The 25614-nt window shown below is 37.8% G+C and overlaps 4 protein-coding genes and 2 pseudogenes across 4 annotated transcripts; 3 read left to right on the top strand and 3 right to left on the bottom strand.

Moving 5' to 3' along the window:
- The first annotated feature begins 8375 nt into the window (after nt 1-8375).
- Nucleotides 8376-10106, top strand: LOC106441674 (annotated as a pseudogene).
- Nucleotides 10107-10921: 815 nt separating this feature from the next.
- On the bottom strand, nt 10922-11938 carry LOC106441675 (F-box/kelch-repeat protein At5g03020). The gene has a single exon (XM_013883462.2). The coding sequence runs from the start codon at nt 11936-11938 to the stop codon at nt 10922-10924; it is 1017 nt and encodes a 338-aa protein (XP_013738916.2).
- An 859-nt stretch (nt 11939-12797) lies between these two features.
- On the top strand, nt 12798-16548 carry LOC106443351 (dehydrogenase/reductase SDR family member FEY-like). The gene is made up of 7 exons (XM_048752353.1): nt 12798-13505; nt 13628-13754; nt 14388-14505; nt 15259-15395; nt 15489-15590; nt 15680-15772; nt 16054-16548. Exons 1-7 carry the CDS (start codon nt 13282-13284, stop codon nt 16387-16389), a joined length of 1137 nt encoding a protein of 378 aa, XP_048608310.1. The 5' UTR covers nt 12798-13281; the 3' UTR covers nt 16390-16548.
- A 427-nt stretch (nt 16549-16975) lies between these two features.
- LOC106437507 (probable protein phosphatase 2C 76) lies at nt 16976-20580 on the top strand. Its single transcript, XM_013878399.3, has 9 exons — nt 16976-17199; nt 17546-17814; nt 17915-18042; nt 18486-18584; nt 18695-18853; nt 19060-19146; nt 19560-19651; nt 19791-19865; nt 19954-20580. The coding sequence occupies exons 2-9, from the start codon at nt 17567-17569 to the stop codon at nt 20281-20283; spliced, it is 1218 nt and encodes a 405-aa protein (XP_013733853.1). The 5' UTR covers nt 16976-17199; nt 17546-17566; the 3' UTR covers nt 20284-20580.
- Nucleotides 20374-22504, bottom strand: LOC106441676 (annotated as a pseudogene).
- Nucleotides 22505-22861: 357 nt separating this feature from the next.
- LOC106441677 (putative cysteine-rich repeat secretory protein 17) lies at nt 22862-24023 on the bottom strand. Its single transcript, XM_022698915.2, has 2 exons — nt 23600-24023; nt 22862-23339 (listed from the first exon to the last, which is right to left on the bottom strand). The coding sequence occupies exons 1-2, from the start codon at nt 23915-23917 to the stop codon at nt 22893-22895; spliced, it is 765 nt and encodes a 254-aa protein (XP_022554636.1). The 5' UTR covers nt 23918-24023; the 3' UTR covers nt 22862-22892.
- Between the last annotated feature and the right edge of the window lie 1591 nt (nt 24024-25614).

Below are 25614 nucleotides of genomic sequence, written 5' to 3'. Positions count from 1 at the left end.
AAACCCCGTTGACTTGAGCTAAACTCAACAAGTGAACAGAGAATATAGCAAGAACACTGGATGGTAGAAGATGTTATGGATTAGTGTTGGAGTATCCGGTAAAAAATATGGTGTTTGGTGGAGGTTTCTCACCGGCTAAGGTTGGTATTATACAAGAAAGGGATTCAAACTTTGTTGCTCAAAGCATATGATTAATTAGAATCTGCATCGGGTGCGATCGATCAGAGGATACATTAGAAACCAAAAAGTTTATTCTGTTTTGCCCACTTTCCAAAATATATTATTATATCGGAATGCATAATTTGGAAATATTATTTTCATGGAGAGAAATTCATATGATAATGTGCACGGTTTCTTTTTTTATTTTTATCATGAAGTTTACCCTATTGTTTTTATTTATTTATTACAATGTTTTATTGAGTCAGCAAAAGTGCATAAATGATAAACAGTTAACACCAAAGAAGAATTATATAATTTCAAAGATATAAACTATGATTGTTCTAAAGCTTTTGAGACCAAGAGAGTCTAAGCAATGATCAAGATAAGTTATAACAAGATTCATGTAGTGCAGAAAAATAGGCGATGTTTGTGCACTACAAGTTCAGTCAGGTGAATATTTGACTGATTACGTGGTTTCAAAAATCTACAAGTTCGTATAATCCGGTTTTATGTTTAAACCATAATTCGAATTTTATAAGGAAATTAATAAAGTTTTGTGGTTGTATGAAATTAATTAGAAGCCCACACTATGCAAATGCGACGATTTAGCACAATTTAGAAACTTTGGGTCTAATTTGTAAGTTATTGATAAGATATCACCCGCGTTTATCTTCTTCTCCACTCGGCGGAACCGCGGCTACAACTTTTACATCTTTAAACGAACGAAGAGCGTCACACACACACTCTCTCTCATCGATGGAGTCTTCTGTTTCTTGATAGAGTATCCTCGTATGAAAACCTCTATCAACGAATCAATGTTCTCACAAACAAAGAATCGTATATTCAATTGCAGAAGATCGATGAAGATAATTGTTAACTTAGGAAGAAGGTGTTGTGAATTTCTTGTGTATTCATTACGTACAACAAGATTATATACATCACAAGAGATCTCAATAATAGATCCTTAGTTATCAGAATCTATACGTATATTCTACAACAACTATTATACGATCTTATCTTGACTCCAACAAAGCTTGCTCCTCTAGTCGAACCAGACCGAGCTCAACCGTACCAAACCAATGCTAACGCTAACACTCCCCCTCAAGTAGGTGAATGTAGGTTACGAACACCTAACTTGGATAACAAGTAATTAAACGCAGGAGCACCCAGAGCCTTGGTCATGATGTCTGCTAGCTGCTCTGTAGTTCGCACATGCCGTGTCACAATTAACCGGTCCTGTATTGCATCTCGAATACTATGACAGTCGGACTCAATGTGTTTAGTCCGCTCATGAAACACAGGATTGTTTGCGATGTATAGAGCTGACTTGCTATCACAGAACATCTCCATAGGTACCTTGTGTTGTACACCCATGTCGCGCAGAAGCCTCTTCAGCCACTTGAGCTCACGTAGTGCTGCAGCCATGGATCTGTACTCTGCCTCAGCCGATGAATGTGACACTGTGTCTTGTTTCTTAGTTTTCCAGGAAATTGGAGAGTTCCCGAGCAGAGTGATGAACGATGACAGCGATCGCCTTGTATTAGGACAAGCCGCCCAGTCTGCGTCACAGAATATGCGGAGACGGAGATCACTCACAGCATTCAGCATGATCCCTTGCCCTGGACACCCCTTCAAGTATCTCATCACTCTCACGACAGCATCCCAGTGCGCTTCCCTTGGCTTATGCATAACCTGCGACAGTACATGAATCGCATAGCTCAGCTCCGGTCTCGTAATGGACAGATACACGAGCTTTCCCACAAAACGCCTGAACCGTGTTGGATTCTTGTAGAACGGTCCAGCAACAGACAACAGCTTGTGATTCTGTTCCATAGGAGTCGAGACAGGTTTGCACCCAAGCATCCCTGCTTCTGCTACAATGTCCAATGCGTATTTTCTCTGAGATAGGAACATTCCTTCAGGTCCCCTTGCGATTTCAATTCCCAGAAAGTATTTAGCTCTCCCTAGGTCTTTCATCTTGAAACATTCATTCAGATATACCTTGAACTTGCTCATCATGGTTGCGTCATTACCAGTTAGAATCAGATCGTCAACATAAATGAGTACTCGCAGCGATTTTTCTCCCTTGATGTATGTGAACAATGAATAGTCAGAGTAGGATTGTACAAAGCCAAACTTCTTCAACGCAGTTGTCAGCTTTGCGAACCAGCACCTCGGTGCTTGCTTCAGGCCGTATAAAGATTTTCTTAGCCTACAGACCTTACCTGGCGCACTTGCTTGAAAACCAGGAGGCATCTGCATGTACACTTCTTCTTTCAGATCCCCATGGAGGAAAGCATTGTGTACGTCCATCTGATGTACTTCCCAATTCTTGGCTGCAGCCACTTCCAGGAGGGTTCGTACCGTAGTTAACTTGGCTACAGGAGCGAAAGTCTCATTGTAGTCTTCTCCTTCTACTTGCCTGTTCCCACAAACAACCAGACGAGCCTTTGGCCTCTCAATGCTCCCATCAGCATTGTATTTGTACTTGTAGATCCACATACACATCAACGCTTTCTTTCCTCTAGGTAGTGCTGTTACGTCCCACGTTCCCTGTTCCTCAAGTGCCTCCACCTCTACTGACATGGCTTCCTTAAAGTTAGGATCCAGCATAGCTTCTTTAAAGCTCTTTGGTTCTTTTCCCTCGGTTATGACTGCAAGAAACACTTGATGTTTCTCTGAAAACACAGCGTCAGTAACATATGCAGAGAGTGGGTAAGATGTATTACCTTGAACCGAATTGGAGGACCTTGATGGAGTTAATGCATGTGAGACTGGAGTGGCGTTATGTTTATCAATGAGACACTGTGAGTTGTAGGTCACATAGTCCTTGAGTTTGACTGAAGGTTGTGAGACTCGCTGTCCTCTTCCCAACAATTGCTCCACTTCGACAGGCTCTGCTACGGACGACTTTCCCTCTGTTTCAGAACTCTTTGTTTCAGTGACCTGTTCTGCTACGTCCGGTTCAGCGGTTGACACTACGACAGTCTCACTAGCTTCAACTACTGGAACAGTGCTCCCCACAGACAACTCCTCAATCAGTGGAACCTCCTGGAACACTTCCAAGTCTTGAGAGACAGGAAGATCATCACTGTTAACCGGCTCAATCGTCTTCTCTTGATACGGAAACATGTCTTCTTGAAACACTACATCTCGAGACACAAAGAACTCTTGACTCTCCAGATCGTATAGTTTCCATCCTTTCTTCCCGTAAGGATATCCCACCATGATACACCTCCGGCTTCTCTCCTTGAACTTATCTTTATCGCGAGACATCTTGTGTGCGAAGCACAGGCAACCGAATACTTTGATGTCGGCATAATTTGGTGCCTTGCCGTACAAGCATTCGTACGGTGTCTTCCCATGCAGCAGACTCGAGGGTGTTCTGTTAATGACATGAGCTGCGACAAGCACACACTCTCCCCAGAATTTGACGGGGAGGTTTGCTTGAAACATCAACGATCTCGCGACGTTGAGAATATGACGGTGCTTCCGCTCAACCCGACCGTTTTGCTGTGGAGTGGCTACACACGACGTCTGATGTATGATTCCATTTTCCAAAAAATACTTGGACAAGCAAATAAATTCGGTACCATTGTCACTCCTTACTGTCTGTACCTGGCGACCAAACTGCCTCTGAACCAGCTTGCAGAAGTTTGGTAGAACTGTCTTGACCTCAGTTTTCTCAAGTAACAAGTGTATCCACACAGCCCTCGAGAAGTCATCAACAATCGTCAGAAAGTACACTGCACCGCAGGAGGATTGTTTACGATAGGGACCCCACAGATCAACATGTATTAACTCAAATGGTACTGAAGCTTTATTAGAACTCTCGGAAAACACCCCTCGAGTTTGTTTGGATTTAAAACAAATGTCACAACCACCAAATTTTTCCTTATTGTCTAAAACACCAGAAACAAAAGGTAAATGTCCTAAAACACCAAAAGCAGGATGTCCTAATCTCCGATGCCACAGCGTCTTGTCTTCAGTAGACTTGATTTTGTGTCCTCGTGCCATAGTAACATCTCGATAAACATAAACGCCATCCCGTTCTTCACCGGCTCCAATCAGGGTCCTCGTAAAACGGTCCTGCAACACACATAGAGTATCAGTAAATACAGCTAGACATCCGGTTTGTTTAAGTAGCTTGGCAACCGATAACAGTGTGCAGTTCAGGTTTGGCACAAACATAACGTGTAACAAAGTAATCTTGTCTGAAAGTCTAAGAGAACCACTCTTTGACGCGAAAACTTGACTACCATCTGCAAAGCTCACAGAGCAGTTCACAATATTCACGGTCTCAGTAAGTAGAGAAAGGTCACCAGTCATATGGTGAGATGCCCCAGTGTCTAGGATCACCTCACCAGTCTGCTGCTTACCGTTCAACTTGTCGGGAATTGGTGTTGTTTTCTGTTGTTCCAGAAGAGCAGTTAGAGAGGCCCATTGTTCATTGGTGAATCCCGAACCACCAACTTTAGTCGAAGTTTGAGCTGCATTAGCTCTCACCTGACCCCGTCCTCTGCCTCTGCCTTTGTTACGTCCACCACGCTCACTGTTCTGATTTCGCTCTGTCCACCACTCCGGAAATCCGACAATCTGCCAGCAGTCCTTCTTGTCGTGTCCAGACCTCCCGCAATGACTACAAACCAGTGAGCTACCCTGACTGCGAGCAACTGCTGCGGTCACACCACTCATTAACGCGTTGTCGCTGGAACCTCCGTCTGTCTTGGATAGGAACCCGACTGCATCCTGTTTTGGTTCACCTCTGGAGGTGAGAATGCGTCTCTCTTCTCTCACCACCCGGTGAGACACCGAGTTCAGATCAGGCAGAGGATCCATCCCGATAATGTTGGTACATACATTACCAAAACGAGTGTCATCTAGTCCCATCAGGAAGGTGTGCACTTTCTCTTCTTCATACTCAGCAACAAACTTCTCCGAGGCTCCGCAGGTACACTGTGGAATTGGCTTGTAACGTACAAGTTCCTCCCACTTCAGTACAAGACGGCCAAAATAGTCCATAACGCTGGAACCATCTTGTTTACAAGCCGCCAACTCTGCTCTCAGTTGATGCACTCGAACCGCGTTCCCCACCGAGAACCTCTTCTTCAGATCACACCACATCTTATACGCATCTGGTGTGAACGTTACGGTTGACCTGATCGTGGGTGAGATGGAAGCTCTGATCCATCCCACAATCATGGAATTCACAGTCTTCCACATCTCTGCTTCAGTTGGCTTCTCCGCCTCATTAGGCAACTTAAGGGTACCGTTGATGAATCCTGCCTTGCGCTTAGCACACAGCGCATTCTCCAATTCCGACGACCATTCGGCATAATTCTCTCCTGTCAACAAGACTGGAGAGATGGAGACACCAGGATTATCTGACGGCGCCAGATAGTAAGGTGAAAACATTTTGTTGTCACCAGTGACACTCGCGACTGCGAGATCTTTAGACATGAGTTAAGTATTTTCAACACGTTCTTCGACTGGATCTAGAATGGCTCTGATACCATGTTAACTTAGGAAGAAGGTGTTGTGAATTTCTTGTGTATTCATTACGTACAACAAGATTATATACATCACAAGAGATCTCAATAATAGATCCTTAGTTATCAGAATCTATACGTATATTCTACAACAACTATTATACGATCTTATCTTGACTCCAACAAAGCTTGCTCCTCTAGTCGAACCAGACCGAGCTCAACCGTACCAAACCAATGCTAACGCTAACAATAATCAACCTTCCCAGACACTGAATATCAAGTACAAATCGAATTAACTTCTTAGAAGAGAACGATAATTAAGAATCACAACAACTATTTTTCTTAATCCTAAAAACTGTAAAGAAAACATCTGCCACGTGTCGTCTACTTGTTGGTATCACTCCAACAGACTGCCTCTTTTGCCTCCACGTGTCCTCCTACTCTACTTTGTTTCCCTGCATGTATCATATTCTTATCGCTCTCAAAGGCCTTGTGCTGTAGTGAGCCACTTGTGTGTTTTCTCAACGGAAGGTTTTGTGGAAAGCAAATAGAGTTTCTTTTGGAGAAAAAAGAGCCTAATGAGTTCATGCTATATATCGCTGGGAAACCTGGGCTCGATCCGATTCCGAGGGCAAGAGAGGAGTGTTGTGCAAGCGACTCAAGCCTCAGTTGTGAATGGTCGTATGGAGACAACAATTAGAAGTGATGTGGTGAATGGTCACGGGGGTAAAGAACTAAGTCTGGGAGCTAAAAACAACATTACCCGAGATAGCAATGAGATCATTTGCATTGCACAAGAGCTCCAAACACATGAAGAGGCATCTGAGTGGACTGGTGGAAGAGAAAATCCACAAACATCACTCACGACATCTTTCTCTGCTGTTCCAGGTTTAATTAATGTGTCTTACAACTTTTTCAATGGTTTTTCTGGTCAGCCTCACATGGAGAATTCTGGGGTGCAAGGACAAGTTGGATGTTTGGGGGGGGGGGTATGAAGAAAGGAGAGATCGTTGAGAATGACATCAAAGAAAACAAGAAATCACGCATCTGTATCGGTTGATCAAGACGTTCCGTGGATCCACAAAGAACCCGAGTTTGAATTCGCACCACACCAGATTTCCACCGCGTGGCCACCGGAACTTTCACTTTCTCTCTCACGAGAAATGGTTTACCATTTTTTTTTTAAGAGAAAGAAGATATAAAGGAAAGGAGGGTCTCTAGATGAGAAAGAGTCTTTATTTTAATAATTCTCATGGGTAAAGTTTTATATTTGTTTAGCTACTTAAACCAATACTCGTGTGTGATCAAAAACAATATTAAAAACAAATCAGATATTTTTCTGAAAAAGCTCTCATCTTCTCTCCTTCCTTAAGCCATTCTGATCACCAACAGGTAAACGATTCGTTCTCTCTCTCTGCTTTCGATTCGGAGTTAAACTTTCCGTTTTTGTGAAACCGTTTTTGTGAAAAACTTCAGCCTTTTAAGTTTTAGGTTTCATTGAAAATCAGTTAACTTCTCAGTCCAATCTTTCCCCCAGAGAAAAGCCATTTCTTATCATCCGCGCCTAAGGAGCTGAAGATTTGTGCTACTTCTTGCGTTTCTCAAGTTCAGAGGTGTTTGTGATCGCCTTCTCTTCGTTAGTTCTAAATAAACGTTTCTTCCTTTTCCGTGTGCACACATCATCCTGGTGTTTCTCTGTATATTCCATATACAAAAATATACAAAACATAAATAATATGATTTTTGGAAAATATTTGCTACTTTATGAAGAAAACAATTGTGATAGATTCTGGTTTTATAACTTCTTTATGGTCACTTTTAAAATAATTTATACATTTATAAATAATTTTTAAAACTTCTACAAAATATATAAGCTATTATAAATTTTTATAGGAAGATTATAGATAGATTTAAATTTTTATAGTTTATAAATAAATGATTGCTAAAGAAAAGAAAATTACAAGAACTTTTCATTATTTCTACAGTTAGTTACTATAAACATTTACATTTAATATCAATTGGCAGCTTGTTTAATTAGTTCTAGATTCATTTTTTCTTATGTTTGATTGAAATAAATAAAAAAAAATCATCAATCAATTAAATTATAATAATTTAAAATGATTTATCTTTTAATATATAGTATGATATCCTAAGAACATCATTAATATGGGATCCTGTTCAGACTATCTTCTCAGGTAAGAGTTTAGTATTTTATTAATATTTTATTATCTAAATAACTTTTGATCAAGGAAAAAAAGAAAATCAAATCAGCAAAAAAATAGCATGTGTTCATTAGTCTCAGATTATTTTTTGGGAGAGTATCTCAACCTTGATACGTTTCTATCTATGCTGCCTTCTTTATTTTTCAATTTTTATTATATTATAAATACTCTCTTAAAACCCCTCGTTGAGGATGTCTTAAAAAACATAAACTTTCGAACAAAAAAAAAACATAAATTAATATTTTTATTTCAGATCAAAGCGCTCTACTCTGGCTACAGACTCCAAATTCCCAGACAATCTGAATCTTTCCTTTCTCTTCGCCAATTGTGACGGGAGTAAGTGATTTCATTTCTTTTGATCGAACATTCTTGGTTTTTCATCCACTTTTCTTATTACTAGAAATAAACCCTAGGCGGACTAGTCTCGTTGTGGTCTTATTTGATTCATCTTCCACTGAACCTTGGAATTCATCCTTATTGAAACTTTTGGTTTCCAATTTTTGTTATGCAGACAAAACAGTTCAGAACAAAAGAAATATGGCTAGTAGAAGAAACCCGATAGGATAAGCGAATTGCCTGATCCTTTGATCTGTCGAGTACTTTATCATCTTCCCACAAAGGATGCTGTAAGAACAAGTGCTCTGTCCACCAGATGGAGGACTCTCTGGCTTTGGGTTCCTCGTCTAGGATTGAATTATCGAGACTTCCGGGAAAAAGATGCCTTGGTTAATTTTGGTGACGGGTTTTTCGATTCCGACAGGGTTTCAAGCATAGACAAAGTTGAGTTAGATGTTGAGTCAAATGAAGGTGTAGATTCGAATGAAGGTGTAGATTATTACAATTCTTACGTCACACCATGGATTGATGCAGCAGTTAAGCGAAAGATCCAACATCTAGATGTTCGGACTGATCCAGATAGTCCTCATATCCCTAAATATTGTTACACGCGGTTTAGGGCTTATTTTCATGGGATGCCCCTAAGCCTTTATGTCTGCGAGACACTGGTATCTTTAAAACTCGATGGTGTCTTCTTGCGTGATTCAGAGTTTATTTACTTACCTAGTCTGAGGATTTTGCACTTAATATCTATGATGAATCCCAACGAGGCCACTTTCGAGAGACTTATGTCCTCATGTCCTGTCCTTGAAGAGTTGGAAGTTGATAGCTCTCTGAATGATGACGTAAAAATCTTTCGGTTGATCTCTAGGTCGTTGAAGAGGCTCAGTGTACAAGAATGCATGTCAGAAGTTGTGATCGATGCTCCTCGACTAGGCTTTTTGAGCATCGATTCTAGCCTATCAGGAAGCTATATGATAACCAATACTATGGATACCAATGTCAAATTTGTTATTCGTCTCGGAACTTATTTTGGGGATTTTGATGAAATTTTATCAAACAGAAAAAGATTCTGCAACTGTCTCTCTGGAATTTCCAAGGTCAGGGATATGACGATACTTGGACACGGTTTGATGGTATATACAATGTTAATTCTTGTGTATATAACATGTACATATTCAATCATGAAAGTTTTTTCTAACATCCCACGTTAATTGTTTTTTTTTTCTTGTTGCACCAAACATCATATAGGGTTATTCATGTTTGAGATGGTTACCGACCATTCTTGAGAGCTTCCCCAACCTGAAATCCCTCACCTTGGTGATGATCTGCTATATGCTATAATATTTTTTTTTCCACCTTTTAACTATGAAGATTCTGCTATCTTTTTTTTTTCTTTGCATTTTTAATAATCCTACGTTCTTGCCTCAGGAATGCGATGAACTTCAGTTAGAGGATATGGATGAAATCAATATTTCGTATGTGCCTCAGTGTTTGCTATCGTCTCTCGAGTTTGTTGATTTCAATGTCCCACTCTCAAGCGTTGTTGGTGAAATGAACATGGTAAGGTATATCCTCGAGAATTCGGCAATCCTCAAGAAACTCACTCTACATTTGCATAAAGATTGTTCAACAAATGATGAATTGGTTAAGAAGCTCCTCAAAATCCCTAGAGGCTCTACCAAATGTGAAGTCGTCTTCTTTGATTGGGGAAAAAAGTAGAGAACATAGTGAGTTTTTGGGATGATTTTGTGTAAAAACATTACTAGTTTCATCGGGGTGGTTGATAATGACTTTTGTTATTTTGCTATTTGGACTATTTGTTCTCTGTATCTTGTCATTATATTATTAGCCATAAAAGAACCACAACCAAAATGAAATTTGAATTTTTCATGATTAACTTGTAGCTGAAATTTATTTACAAAAACAAATAGTAATATATAATTATGGTGTTGGTGTTGGTTTTCAAGTAGTGTGTTGGTGAATTCAGTTTGTTGAAAGTCTGATACAGCTGGTGTTCAAGAAGTGAACATAAGTCAGAGGACTAAAGGATGCTCATCTCATCGGAGAGCAACGCAAGGTTGTTTTATACTCTTGTTGTACCTACTTTGTGCTCTTGAATATATAGTTTATTGATGTAAAGGGATTGTTTAACTAGGGAGTAGTTTTTTGACATGGTTTGAGATGGACCATATACACTACTTGAAAACCTTGCGTTGTTTTATACTCTCAAGCAGCGATGTTAGTATGATGACATGGTTTGAGATGGACCATATATCTTGGGAGCCAAAAGTCAAAATGAACTGCAATTGAATATAATTTAAAATTAAGTTTTACAATTAGCAAATATTCTACAATATTACTTATAAACCAAATAAGCCGAAACATCAAATTAACAAAAAAAATTATCATTCAAAATATTTTAAATTATCTGAAAAAACTAAATTACCTATATGTTTTTTTATCTAAAACATTTTAATTTTATTCAAATCATCAAATGTTTGACTAGGCAAAACTAAAAAAAATTATCTTTATCCGTTTTTTAATTATCTGAGAAAACAGAAACAAATTGAACTCGAATTTTTTTAAATATTAGCGGCTAAAACCAAAGAAAATTTCAAATTAACCGAATGGTTTCTAAATCTCTAGAACTTAAAATCAAAAACAGAATCGAAACTAAAAACGGAACGCTCATGCCTAAGCTAGATCAACGCATCACAGATTCACAATAGCAGAAGACAAAAGTGAAATGACTCCACCAGTTTCACTGCGGTTCATAGCATGTAAAACCTTGGACCATTCCACGACCCCATAAACCTCTTCTCTGCTTCGTATCTGAAACGAAATCTCAGCACACCAAATCTCAATCTCACTAACAAGAACAAGATCATCTTCCTTTTGGTAAGAAACCCACCAAACTGTCAGTCTTCTTCCTCCTTCCGGACTTGCCACAGATACAAAATCCGGTGGCACCGGAAACAGTCCTTCAAGTCCCTTAACTTGTCTCCACCCCATCTTGTCCCCAAGATCACACCAAGTCAAAAAAACTACTCCTAGGTGATTAACTACTCTACACAATATCTTCTCTTCAGCTATGAAGCAAGTGTTGGTTACAAAGTATCCAAAGTTTCCAAGCATGACATCCTTTTGGATATTCATCATATATGGCTCCCAAGTTCCACTCTTCGGATCATAAACCTCTCCCGAGCTCTCACGACCTCCCAACACGTACAGTTTCCCGTCAATGAAACCGGCGGCTGCGTAACTTCCTCGAGGCACTCGCATTTCAGGGAGTTTACGCCATTTTTGACAACGACAATCGAGGACAAACACTCTTCTGCTTCTTCTATGATTTACTAATCCGCCGATGAGGTAAAACTCTGAACCACTTGACACCACGGTCGGGGAATCTGGATGATGTTCGTAAGGAAACGAAGGGAGTTGTTTCAGTTTCTGGTCGGGACCTGGGGTGAGTGCGAACCAGCAAGGTTTAGTATGCCGACGAAATTTTAAATAGAGGTAGATGTGCTTCTCTGTTTTGTCCATTAGGGTTCGTGTTACGTCTAGCTCACGCGAAGAGAGGATTGATTTGAAACGCTTGGAGACGAGAGACAGAGATGGATGATGGATTCTCGAGATTCGGGCTAAGATATTGAGAGCGACGTCGTTTGGTAACGACCAAAACGACGACAATGCCCGAGGAGACTCCGATGGTTTCATCTCTTCCGTCATCACCGTGTTGAAAAAGTTAGGGTTTAATTGATTGTTTTTGTTTTGTTTTTATATATAAACTTTTTTTACAATTGCGGTCGTGTTCTTTGACCCTGGTTGGATCCGAACCGACCAAACACGGTTATATTACATCAAGATATCAATCCGTATTAAGAGTTTCTTAAAGAAAAATCTTTCAAAAATTATACTAATAATTAACTAATAATTAACATCAAGAAAGTTGTAGAAGCTCCCTTTTCTCAGTGATGATATGATGCTCAGAATCCAGAGCACTGTGGAAGGCTAAACACTGATGATAAGCCTATTTATTCAAATCTCAAGACTGCAACAAGCACACAAAGCCTTCAAAAGAAGCAAACAGAGTATAGGAAAAGACTATAGAGGCTCTATAGTAGATTAGCTAGTAGAGCTACTCGGTCTTCCTCTTGATGAATTATGACATGCTTATAGAAGGAGAAGAGGTTCAATGCCGTAATGGGACTCATTAAAAGTAAGTGTTTCTCACAAGTCTATTGCAAGAGAATAGCTTGTTTAGAAATCTCTTCTTCTTTCCATTGTAACACACACATATATCTACATATAAGAGAATTGGTGTGAATTATGTAATATTTTCATTTTTGATAAATAAATCTATTTTTTTTTCCTTAGATTTTTTCTCTCCCTTTTTGAAACCTGATAATCGTGTTTTTTTTTTTTTGTTTAAGTATAGTGATAACAGTTCTTTGGAGGTACATACATTACGTATACATGCATAATTGCAAATACAATCTATCTTACTGATCACATTGTCATTAACTACCAACATATTATAGTGTATCATTAAATACACATGGTTGGATGTGCATAACAACAAGGGTTGCTTAGAAAACAATAATACAGAACTGCAATTCCTTGTTAAAACAAAATAGATAAACAAAAAAGGTCTCTAACGTGGCCATAGACAACCTAGACAATGAAAAAACAAGATAGCATTCAAGTCAATGTATGTTCTACGTTAGTCAATAAAATTTATTATGTACTTGATATTCTTAAGTTAAAATGACTAGTAAGTAGTAACATTAGCTCAACCCGACACTAAACTTCTCAAACACATAATATATAAGAATAAAGAAAGGCAATTCCCTTGTAGTAAGATTAAAGATAAGAGTGATAAATTAATGGCCAACTAATAACCAACTAATTATTATAGTAACGGCAAGGACGGGTTATGTATACCACACTAAGCCTGAGGCGTCACATGCTTTTCATTAATCAAAATTGTTTATCACGTTTCAAAAATTTGACGCAGTAATCAATATATAATCTTTTGTTTTTCTCTATCTATTTTGTTAACTCCGTAGAGAATGAAGAGGATGATGAGTAATGAAATTGTGTCATCAAATAAGACAAAGAAGGATGGTTTAAGGTGGATGGTGTGGTTGAGAGGATGGGTTAATGTTTTGCAAGAGATTCTTTTGCAGAGAATCATGGCTTCTCACTTACACAATCCATTTCCTCTTCCTCCTTTAAACAACTTAACCTGCATTGTTACTGGCTCAACTAGTGGCATTGGCTCTGAGACCGCTAGGTACCAAATTCAGAACAAAGCTCTCTTTATTATACTTTCATATTGTTTTTTATTTTCTATTGCTGTGTTAGAGAAAATAAGTGTAATAAGATTTACATTACACTTATCGGGTGAGTTTGCAGGCAGCTTGCAGAGGCGGGTGCTCATGTTGTTATGGCGGTAAGGAACATAAAAGCGGCTCATGAGCTGATTCAACAATGGCAGACCAAGTACTATTCTAGTGGGAAAAGACACCCACTTAATATTCAGGTAAAATCTGATTTCTTTTTTTTGTGCAACAAGGTAAAATCTGATTAATTTCTATATATAACATTTCTAGTATATATATGTGATCATATATACATCTGTCGTATGTATCGACAAACACTGTCTCGGATCCACGATTAATGTCGTTTTAGAGTTATTTTTTGTTTGAAACAATTTTTTTTTTTTTTGTAATTTTAATGTTTATCTTTTTGTAAGAAATTCTATAACGTAACACACTAAAATTATTAAGATAAAACAATAGCATTAAGATTCAATTTCCTTTTTTATGGATTCATTAGAATATTCAACTTTGTTACAAATGTAGTTGATGAAAATGAAACTATGTGAGAAACATGTAAACTAGTATAGTTGATGAAGCTGGTATTGTATGGCAATTATACATAACAACTGTAGCTTGGAGTAATTACATAGTAGTCAATAATTAATGTATAGTTAAGAATATTTTAACAGTATTTCGTTAAGATCCGCATACATAGGTGTTGAAAAAAAATGCAAGAACTACTAATGATCCCTCTCTAATTGATGAAATAAATAATAATGAAAATAAACTTTAGCGTATTTTGTTAGCATCAAAATTGTTAATTTATTATGATACAATGTTTTCTTTTTCTCAAGGCTATGGAACTTGATCTCCTCTCTTTAAATTCCGTCATGCGATTTAGCAATGCGTGGAACGCACGGTTATCCCCTTTGCATGTTCTGATTAACAATGCCGGCATGTTTTCTATGGGAGGTTCGTTTTTTATAACAATTTTGTAGCTGTTATAAATGAGTATTTAGAGCTTCTTTCTTCATGTTGCTTATTTTTATCGTTGAGGCCACAAAGTCATATACGCTTTTGCACCATTCATTTTAAATTTATAACCCATAGCCTCATACTCCAACTTTATGGACCCAAATTAGGTTGATGGTAGATGAAAACTCATTTAATTCAAAGGGGATAATGATTTTTTTTAATACACAAAGGGGATAATGATTTAAAATTTATACTCTTTCTGTTTCATATTAAGTGTCACTTTAGCTTATTTTTTTTGTTTCACAAAAAGTGTCATTCTAAAATACCAATACAATTTATGCAACCTTTCAACTCAAAATTAATTGTAAAATGCGTTGATTTTATAAATAAATCGATTTATCTAAAATACTATTGATTAGATATGTGATATTAATGAAAACATAAATGCATTTTAATGACACTCTTTGTGAAACGGATGAAGTAATTACTAACCCTTATCAAATCTTAACAGATAAGGTCTTGAGTCCAAGCAAGAGTTAAGTCTCTCTCCCCCCCCCCCCCCCCCCCCCCCCCCCCCCCCCCCACAACAAAAAAAAACAAAAGCAACAGTATAGTTTTATAGTGTTGTTGGAATAATGTATGACGATTTGTTTTGCAATCAAACGGCATCGGATTGCCATGTTTTCTGCATATTGTCACTATAAGGTAATGAGTGTTATTCACAGATAGCATGCATGTTGATTTTGGTAGGTGCACAAAAATTCTCAGAAGATGGATATGAACAGCACTTGCAAGTGAATCATTTGGCTCCAGCTCTGCTTTCACTGCTGCTTTTGCCTTCACTTATCCGAGCTTCTCAAAGTCGAATCATTAGTGTCAATTCTGTTGTAAGTACCATAGACCCTCAATCAAAAATGCTATACTAGTATACTTAATTAATTGTTTATGACGTTATGATTTTTTGTGTGTTCATTTTGTAGATACACTATGTTGGCTTTGTCGATCCGAATGATCTGAATTTTGTTTCTGGTAAACGGAAGTTCTCTAGCTTAGAAGGATATTCTAGCAGCAAACTCGCTCAGGTGTATTAATTTGTAGCAATCACAAAAAAAAAAACTGACTTGAAAATGTTTTTGCATTATTGTGATTTATTGGTCATTTCATATATCAGGTTATGTTTAACAATGTTCTATCCAAAAGACTGCCTTTGGAAACCGGCATTAGCGTCCTTTGTTTATCTCCTGGCGTTGTCCAAACAAACATTGTGAGTAGAGTACCCCTATAATAAACCTCGTTCGTTTGTATTTAGCTTGATTTTATATTTTTAGCTTTATTTTATATTTAATATATATGAATGAACTCACAATTAATTGAAATAAAATTAATTTGCTAATAATAGAAAACGTCAAACACAAATGAGAAAATCCGTTTGTGTTTGTAATTTTCTATAATTATTTGAAAAATAAGATAGTATGATCTTTCGATTACAAAAGGTAATGCAATATTTCCATATATAGTAACATTTCCACATCTAAACTTTTGCAGACTAGGGATCTTCCAAGATTTATTCAAGATATTTACTCTGCCTTGCCTTATATCAGCTATTCACCACAAGAAGGTTGTAGAAGCTCAGTTTTCTCAGCCACAGATTCTCAGATTCAAATATACTGTGAAAAGTTGAAAACCGATAAAAAATCCGTTTGCGCATTCATATCACAAAGTTGTCAACCAACAAATTCTTCAGAAGAAGCTCACAATGTAGAAACATCGAGCAAAGTTTGGGAAAAGACAATAGAGTTAATTGGTCTTCCTCTTAATTCATTGGAAATGCTTATAGAAGGAGAAGAGGTCCCATGTCGTTATGGGAATTCTTATCAATAAATTTGTATGTGATTAGACTAAGAACCCAATAATGTTGTAGTATTATCTGACTATTATGTTCTGACCACTAGAAAATCTCGAATAAAGGTTATGTGTAATGACAGTGTGATGGTGTTTGCTCATGGAAGACATCAGATGCAAATACGTGGGCTTAGACAATGGACTTGTGTTTGATCAAAAAAAAAATGGACTTGCGTTGGGTTTGTGTTAATACTTTCCCACAGATTTGGTGCCGGATGCTTGCTAAGTTGCTAGCAAGATGACGAGTTTGAATGCAAATAGAAATGGTTTTGAGAAGGGCATGAAAACTATAATGTAGGTAGATAACTCAATATTCACCATGAAGAACAACACTAGTGTGAAATCAAATATTACACATTTTAGAAGTTGAAATACTTTCTTTTCAATGTTTAATTCTTTGAAATTATTGTGTTCTTTCATTTATAAAACAAAAGAGAGATCTAACATCTTAAAGGTATTAGTTCCATATCTTATGATATTCTGATTTTTGAAAATTATTGTAAACAATAAAATGAAAAAGACGATTTGTTAGGAATTAGATTAGAAAGTTGATTAATATAAAGTGAGGTTAATCCAATGAAAAAAGAATCCTTAAAAAAAAACTAGTAACTAACTAAATAAAAATCTAAAATGCATGAGTACTAGTGCCACGTCGCCGCTTCTGTTCGGTGCTATCTATCTATCTATCTATCTCCTCCTCTCTTGGATTCTCTCAGATTCCATGGAAGCTCCCAAAAGCTGATTCGTGCAATCAATTCGTTCCTTCCATCTCTCAGATTCCGATCCGTGGTGCGTCCTCTCCGATCTGATTCGATTCTTTGTCACAGCTCTGAGGATCCGTTGATTGGATTTGATTTGATTTGAGTTTTTTTCGTACCTGTTAGTTTTCCTCTACTTTGATCCGTGTCGCTCGTTCAGATTTGTTGAATCGGATTGTTTAGGAACTAAGATTTGGATCGGCACTGTTCAATGATTGGCTAGTCGAATTCGTTTAGATTCGGATTGATTTTTGTGGTAGGGATCTGATATCTAATACCTTGACGATGATCTCGTATCTCTGGGGATATACTTTATAACTAATGAGTGTAATGACAGATTATTTCAATTTTTGTTTGTTTGTTTGTTTGTTGCGCAGCTTCTACATTGGACCTGCCTGATGGTATGCAGCAGTCTCGTAAGGAGTCTCATTGTTCAGGCTGGTCGTACTCGTATTGGGGTGTTTGCTCAAGGAAGACATCAGCTTAACCTTACTAATAAGACGTTGAGTGTTGGTTTCGGGTTTAGAACCACTGCAGCAAAGATGATGATGGTTGATTCTTCTACCGGAGAGAAACGAGTTGAGATGTTTGATATCCCGAAGGAGAAAGTTGATGACGGCGGGTACATTGGTGGTGGCTGGAAAAAGTGAGTTCACGTTACTGTTGTGTAGGCAATGTGGCTTTGGACCAATGTTTTATATTTGTTTTTTTTAGTAGTACTTAATAAGGGTTATGTGTGATGACAGTGATGATGGAAGCTTGAGCTGTGGGTACTGTAGTTTCAGAGGGAAAAGGTCTACCATGGAAGACTTCTACGATGTCAAAGCCTTTAAGATGGAAGGCCAAACAGTTTGCATGTTTGGAATATTTGATGGTTAGTTTCTATATTGTACCTTTCTTTTCTTCTGGTATATCGAAAAATAAGTGTTAGCGTTGAACTGTGTAAGATATTTGATCTGTGTTGAAAGTAGTCTGGTTTTTTTCAACTTGCCGTATCACCATCGTATCCATCTCAATGTAGAAATGGCTGAGCTGAAGCATTGTCCAGCTTCATTTGCTAATTTAGGTTCTTCGTTCTACATAGAACTGGCCATGCCGTATGTGCTATGCCTACTATCTGCCTTAATTAGAGTCTGTATTTATACATCCTTACTGCTGCTTCTTGGTTTTCTATTAGACTGTTTAGGAAATTAATGTCTGCACTGAACTCTCAATCTGCGTCATAGTATACCCAGAAGCAGAAAGCATATATGTAATATATTGTTGATTTGATCTTAAGTTGCCCTCCTCGAATTTCTGAAGCCTTAATCATCACAGGTCATGGTGGTTCACGTGCTGCTGAGTACCTGAAGAAACACCTCTTTAGCAATCTTATGACTCATCCACAATTTCTGACAGACACCAAGCTGGCACTAAGTGCGTTCCATATCTCTAGACATAAAATTTTGTTGTAATTCTCAGAAGTATGAGCTCATACTGCTTGTCTCAGGTCATCGGTTCACCTTCTAACTTGATGAATTTCGCAGGTGAGACATACAAACAAACTGATGTAGCATTCCTTGAGTCGGAAAAGGATACTTACAGAGATGATGGCTCCACAGCATCTGCTGCTGTCTTGGTGGGGAACCATTTATATGTTGCAAATGTTGGAGACTCACGAACGATAGTTTCTAAAGCTGGGAAAGGTCAGTCTTTCATTCTGATCTAAAACAATGAGGCATATCATTTTAAACATAATTTGAGAGCTTGTCAAAACATGAGTTTGGGAAATGGAATCATGCAATTCCTCGGAGAACATTAGCCTTGAGTAAATAATGAATAAAATCTTATGATTGGTCACAAGGCTTCGTTGTTTTCTGATCACAAGCCTTAAGTTTTTTATGTTGTGCAGCGATCGCACTATCAGATGACCATAAGCCAAACAGAAGCGATGAAAGAAAGCGAATTGAAAGCGCTGGTGGTGTTATCATGTGGGCAGGTAATCTGATATTATAAGAAACCATCCCTCTCTCTTGTGTCCCCCTAATGGGTTGCTTGCTTCTGAACATGACATAGCTAGATTGTAGAGCCTTCCATTCTGAGTTACAGTTAGATCACTAGCTACTCAAAATGCTTGATAATTCCTTCACGAATTTCAATAATACAATGTCATTGCTGGGTTTTTCTCTCTGCTTTTAGGTCTAATACTGTTACTAAGTTCGAGGGAACACTGACCCACAAACCATTTTCTTATGGAGGCATTCTATATCTCCGGTTATTCACGCTTTAAACAATCACTGTCAGGGACTGAACTAGTAGTCTTGAGGCCTGCCCTTTTAATATCTTCCCCTAGATCTCTTTGTCAGCCTGAGTTTTGAAGTAATATCATCTGGATTTGCCTTGTCTTGTCAGGAACATGGAGGGTAGGTGGAGTCCTGGCAATGTCCCGGGCCTTTGGAAACAGAATGCTGAAGCAATTCGTTATTGCTGAACCCGAGATTCAAGTAACCGCTTCTAACTCCAGCATAATGCTATCCCCCGAGGGTGTTATGTTTGTTCTCCTAGTCTCCGTAGTGTCAACCCATGTGTAATCCTTGAGTGTTGAGTTTTTGTGAACACACTTGTCTATGTTTATTTATTCAGGATCTAGAGATTGATCACGAGGCCGAGTTTCTTGTTCTCGCAAGCGACGGTTTATGGGATGTGGTACCAAATGAGGTATGACTCACATATAAACTCCTCCCTGTACCTGTTGTTGGATTGTTGACGAGTGTTGAATGTGTTATATTCTCCGCTTTGGATTCAGGATGCGGTATCCCTTACTCAGAGTGAGGAGGAGCCTGTGACAGCTGCCCGCAAGTTAACCGACACTGCCTTCGCTCGTGGCAGCGCAGACAACATCACTTGCATTGTTGTTAAATTCCGTCATGATAAGACCGAATCCCAACCAAACCCCGAGGCTGAAGCAGAACCTGAACCCCCCGAAGATGAAATCCAAACCGAATCATCAAACCCCAGTGATGAAATGGAAACCGAATCAATCCCCAAAGCTGAAGCGGAACCGGTTCCTGAGGCTATACCGGAACCAAAACAGGAAACCGAACCAGAGACCAAGGGTGAGAGAGCTGGTGAGTAATGGTCAGCCAGGGAAGAAAAAAAGATGCTGTTGGGGTTGAAACTGAGGCATGTGCAGAGAGACAGATAAATATTAAAATTGATTTAGTAGTTTGTGTGCTTTGTGGCTACCTGTAACGTGTGAGGATTTTAATTATTTTGGTTTTGTGTTGCATATTGCACATGCCTGTCTGCCTTAAGGACGGCTACGCCTTGACCTGTCCTCGGATTTTTGTCTATTCATTTTGGTCTATTCTGTTTGGTTGTGCTTTCTCACACCAAAAAAAAAAGAACACACCGTTTGTTCTGTTTCTCCCCACTTATTTATATCTTATTATCCTATAAACAATGTTTTGTAGTTCCTTTCTCATTCCTCTGCCTTGCCGATACAGTGTATCACCCTTGAACTGCGTCTCCCTCACAGAGTACAATGCTGTTGGCTCAGTGTAATTAACATTACTGGTGGCCAAAGTCGTCAGATTGGCCATGAGAGTACTCCAAACACTTGTAAACGCGAACTTATCTCCCAACTTCTTCGCGTTGAACATACAAAAATTATCGTCGTAGTCGATCTTCCCAATAGAATCGTAAGAAGTAATCGCAAGAAGACATTGGTCATACCATACTCTTGTACCACGGACATCTCCGACGGAGCTGTACTACACATTTCAAATATCGACGGCAGAATGAACAACGAGATTGCACGAGACTAATTAACACATAATAAGTCATTCTTTTGTCTTATGCTAAAATGTAATAAAAAGCTTTGCACAGATTTATAATATTTATAAGAAAATCTGTCAATAATATTAATGTGACATTGCCGCAGCTAGGGCAGTAGGAAAGCAGACGTGGCACTTGGGTTTTTAGGAGTCGCCGCGGCACTGGAGTAGCGCGGATAAAGTAGAACCGCCGAACAGGGTGAAACCTTTATTATCTCTACTGTCCACATAGAAGATTCCGATGGTAGTATTTAAAAGTTCCTCGTACTTACTTCCCGGCTTGTATTTTCCTTGACTAACCAAGCATTTATGGTTGAGATACGCATTGGTCGTGTTTAAAGACAATTCACTGCTTATAAGTAGAAGTTGTATGGCTAAGACATGGATTAAAAGGAGGCGTTTTGGTACAGACGATGAAGAGTACATTGTTTTGGATGGTTTTTCTCAAAGAGGGTTTTTTTCGAGATGATTAGTTGGGACTAATGTCTATGTACGAGAATCAGTGGATTTGGACTGAACTGACATATACTTTTTTTTATATATATTGTTTATTGGTTTAGGTCACCCAATAAGAATTTGGTCGTTTACACTATGTAAGGAGGGGAGAGAAGCATTGGTTCAAGCTCATCTGGTTCAAAGGAGCCACTCCGAAACATGCTTTTAATATGTGGGTAGCTAACTTAGACAGGCTCCCAACAAGACAGCGTCTCTCAGCTTGGGGAATGCAGATCTCAGATCTTTGTTGTATCTGTTCATCAGCTCCTGAAACCAGAGTAAAGAGTGTCAATTCGCGTCTGAAATCTGGGAGCAGGTATTCATTAGGCTTGGGAGACCGAGGAGTCAGTTCATTACCTGGCAACACTTGCTGAGTTGGTTGAGAGATCAAGTCTCTGGCCCGATAAGACTACTTCGTTTGCTATGCTCTCAAGCGGTCATCTATAGTATCTAGAAACAGAGAAATAACGTTCTTCATAACCAAATCTCGATTCCATCGCTTATTATCTTCAAAGAAATCAACCGAACCATCATCAACACAATCCATGCCCGGAGAAGTAGGAGACGGTTCCAAAATCTTATGGTTGCTTGGCTGATCTAATGATTGCTTAAGTAACCGTTAACTGTTTAGGTATAATGATCTTTTTGTTTTTTATTTTTTTTTTTGCCAAGAAATCATTTGTATAGGGATGCAACTCTGTAAACTTTCATGTTCATTTTTGATATTAACATTTTTAGCAAAAAAAGGAGGGGAGAGAAGAATTGAAGGTTGAGACTAGTTTGCGGCGACAAGAGGGCCGACAAAAGTTCACACGATTCGCACGTTGCCAACCTGAAATGAAGGAATTCATTTCTTAATTTATTACTACCAGATTCTTGTTTTTTAGGTAACATAAGATTCGTGTCAAAAAAAGGTAACATAAGATTAATATTCCAAAACACAGGTATATTTCTATACTATTAACATATCGATCATTCCTAACTGTCTAGAGAAGTTGCGCTTAAGTGATTCGTCGTTATATTGCTTTCTTGTCACAACTCACAAAAACACCATGATGATGTGAATTGTCATGTGATTGTTTTTGTATGGATGTATTAATTAAATGCCCGTTGGCTCCGATCCCGGATCATCATATATCTCAATCTAATATGAGAAAGAATCTAAAAGACATGTAAAATTTTGACTAAATATAATTGATAAAATCATAAGAAATAGAATGTTACTGTTAGAGAAATAGGAGAGAAGACACAATTCAAGCATAGAACAACAAAATAGGAAATTATTCTTTTATTGGTCACTATTTTGTTGTTTTATTCTTTAAAAATTCATTCAAAAGAGGAGCACTTAATGTAACATACACTTTTGATTGGAAAAAAAAAAAGAAAGCAAAAAGTTAGATATTTATTTAGCTCATTAAATATTCCGGACGGGCTCGGCAATAAACGGGTAAAACTCCAACCTAAAACTACAGCTACAACCAACAACTCTCCCTCCTCGTCTATCATTCAAGCAATCTTGAAAATGCAAGCTAATAAACGACACACACTCCTGACAAGCTTTTGGCGATAAGCCTTTCGTACACTGCACCATTCCATACAGCATATCACCCTTGTACCGCTTTTCTCCCACAGAGTACAGTGTGTAATTATCTCCACTGGTGGCAGAAGTCGTCAGATCGTCAATTAGAATATTCCAAGCAAACATAAACGAGACTACATTTCCTTCCACCACCTTCGCGTTGGACATACAAAAGTTATTGTCGTAATCGATCTTCCCAATAGAATTGAAGGATGAAATCGCGAGAAGACATTGATCATACCATATTATCCTCCCCTTGTACCAAGGACATCGTCTACTAAGCTGCAATATACATTTTAAATATCCACACCACAATCAACAACGAGATTGCACAAGACTAATTAACATATAATACATGGTTTCCTTTTTTTTGGTTGACCAGGAGTAGTTGAGTTGAAGTTAAACTAATTATCAGGGAGACAATATATAGTCCGGGCCGGATAAAAGAAGTTTGTTGTTGTCTTATGCTAAAATGTAATCAAAAGCTGTGCGCAGATTTCTTTTTAAAAAAATTTAAAAAGATAATGAATATGTGATATTACCGCAGAGAGTGCGGTGGCAAAGCAGTCGTGGCACTTGGGCCCGTAGGAGTCGCCACGGCACTGGATGATAGCGGAAAAAGTAGAATCGCCGATCCCGTCATAACCTCTGTAACTGCCTGAATAGAACATTTTGAGGGTTCTTTTTAAACGGTTATCGTACTCACTTCCCGGTTTGTATTTTCCTTGATTAACCAAACATTTGTGGTTGAGATAGGCATTGGTCGTGTTTAAGGACAAGTCGCTGTTTATCAGAAGTAGTTGTATGGCTAAGACGTGGATAAAAATGAGGCGTTTTATTACAGAAGATAATGAGTACATTGTTTTGGATGGTTTTTCTCAAAGTAGGTTTTTATAGTAGATGATTCGTTGGGATTGATGTTGTAAGAGACACCGAGGGGTTTGGATACTGACGAGATATATGATGCTTATATATATATTTCTTTATCGTTTTTGGTTACCCAATACGAAGTTTGTTTGAAAAGGTCAGTTTTTAGAAAACAATGTTTACACTTTGAGAAAAGTTGGAAGGTTGAGACTTATTTGCGGCGACAAAAAGGCCGACTAAAATGTAAAAAGTTCAGAGGTGTGACTTTAGTTCACACGATTCGTATGCCAACCTGAAATGGAGGGTGTCATTTGTTAATTTATTATTACCAGATTCTTGCTTTTTTAGGTAACTTAAGATAAGATTCCAAGACACAGGTATACATATATATATAGCCCTGCAAGCATTTTAGGTTGCCATAAGCGAATCATAAAAATCACAACAATAAAAATAAAAATAGATATTTTAATAGAGAAGAACATATAAATAATTAAACTAATAAACAAAATTGTAATTATACAACAAGACTTTTTATATTTATTAAAAATATTAATCAAGTATTCATCATTAAATTTTCTAATTAATTCTAAGGTAAATTACTCAATATTTTATGCCGTAATCAAACAAAGATAAAATTTGACCAACTTTAGCTTTTTAATATTTCAAAAATAAATTCAGAACTATAATCACTAATATCTAACTATTTTAGTTCTATAACAGTTGTTTACATTGTTTGTTACTTAGGAAACCCATGTATTCGTTAATTATAGGGTCATGTTAATTTTTAATCAAATTTATTCTAGTGCTTTCGTTGTATAAACTCAAATTCTAATGGTTATGTTATGAATGGTAATAGTCAATATATGATGCCTTTGATCTTTATTTACTTTTTGCTGCCATAAGCCAAGGTTTCTTTTTTCAACACTGTCGCACGGCACTGCTTGCCGCGTTCCTCTCTGCGTTAGTTGTTGGAAAGATTACATTGTTGTGGTGACGACCAAAAAAACTGGTGGTGGTATGAGATAATGCTTCGTGTGTGGTTTGGTATCGTAGCTGGAGTTAATGAAGTTTATACTCATGCGTTGTATGATGGGATGACATTATGTGAATGAAGAACAGAGATGAGAAGTGTGCATACGAGTCTGATTCATAAGGGATAGTGTTCACGTTTAGTTAGCTAAAATGCTAAATGGTCAAAATAAAGATAGATGCAAGTTGCAACACATGATCCTCGTCGCTTCTCTCTTTATAATCTCTTATTTATTTATTCATCTCCTCCACAACTTTGTTTTGGGTCCACTCTTTTTCTTTTCTATTACGTTTATTTGGATAATGTATAATAAGTCGTTTTCATACTATTTAAGTATTTATACTACATTTAACGCATGATGTGAATCTAAAAAACATTCCCACTCTACAAAGGTGATCGTCCTTTTACATCAAATCAATGGACTTACTATTTATGCGATACTTAGAGCATCATTATCCCAAAGATCTCTTTTGGATCTCTTAATTATTTTTTAATAATTTTTAAGTAGTAAATGTGAATTAAGAGACTTGAACATTTATATGATTCATTGCAAGTCTCTTAATAAAGAGTTCTTAAAAAAAAAATTATTAAACATTCTTAACACTTGTTTAAAGTATAGCAAAGGTTTAAAGTAAAGTACCAGAGACATCAAAGGTGCTA

This window comes from Brassica napus, chromosome C3 (genome assembly GCF_020379485.1).
Source record: "Brassica napus cultivar Da-Ae chromosome C3, Da-Ae, whole genome shotgun sequence".
NCBI lineage: Eukaryota > Viridiplantae > Streptophyta > Magnoliopsida > Brassicales > Brassicaceae > Brassica > Brassica napus.
This window is presented reverse-complemented; position numbering and strand designations above follow the sequence as displayed.

What these genes read in the sequence shown, in the direction of transcription:
- LOC106441675 (XM_013883462.2), bottom strand. Translation starts at nt 11,938, where the DNA reads ATGACGGAAGAGATGAAACCATCGGAGTCTCCTCGGGCATTGTCGTCG.
- LOC106443351 (XM_048752353.1), top strand. Translation starts at nt 13,282, where the DNA reads ATGAAGAGGATGATGAGTAATGAAATTGTGTCATCAAATAAGACAAAG. An exon ending in GACACCCACTTAATATTCAG is followed by an intron (nt 13,755 to 14,387) that starts GTAAAATCTGAT and finishes CTTTTTCTCAAG; the next exon opens with GCTATGGAACTTGATCTCCT. An exon ending in CTAGCAGCAAACTCGCTCAG is followed by an intron (nt 15,591 to 15,679) that starts GTGTATTAATTT and finishes TTCATATATCAG; the next exon opens with GTTATGTTTAACAATGTTCT.
- LOC106437507 (XM_013878399.3), top strand. Translation starts at nt 17,567, where the DNA reads ATGGTATGCAGCAGTCTCGTAAGGAGTCTCATTGTTCAGGCTGGTCGT. An exon ending in TTGCTGAACCCGAGATTCAA is followed by an intron (nt 19,652 to 19,790) that starts GTAACCGCTTCT and finishes TTATTTATTCAG; the next exon opens with GATCTAGAGATTGATCACGA. An exon ending in GGGATGTGGTACCAAATGAG is followed by an intron (nt 19,866 to 19,953) that starts GTATGACTCACA and finishes CTTTGGATTCAG; the next exon opens with GATGCGGTATCCCTTACTCA.
- LOC106441677 (XM_022698915.2), bottom strand. Translation starts at nt 23,917, where the DNA reads ATGTACTCATTATCTTCTGTAATAAAACGCCTCATTTTTATCCACGTC. An exon ending in TTGCCACCGCACTCTCTGCG is followed by an intron (nt 23,340 to 23,599) that starts GTAATATCACAT and finishes TGTATATTGCAG; the next exon opens with CTTAGTAGACGATGTCCTTG.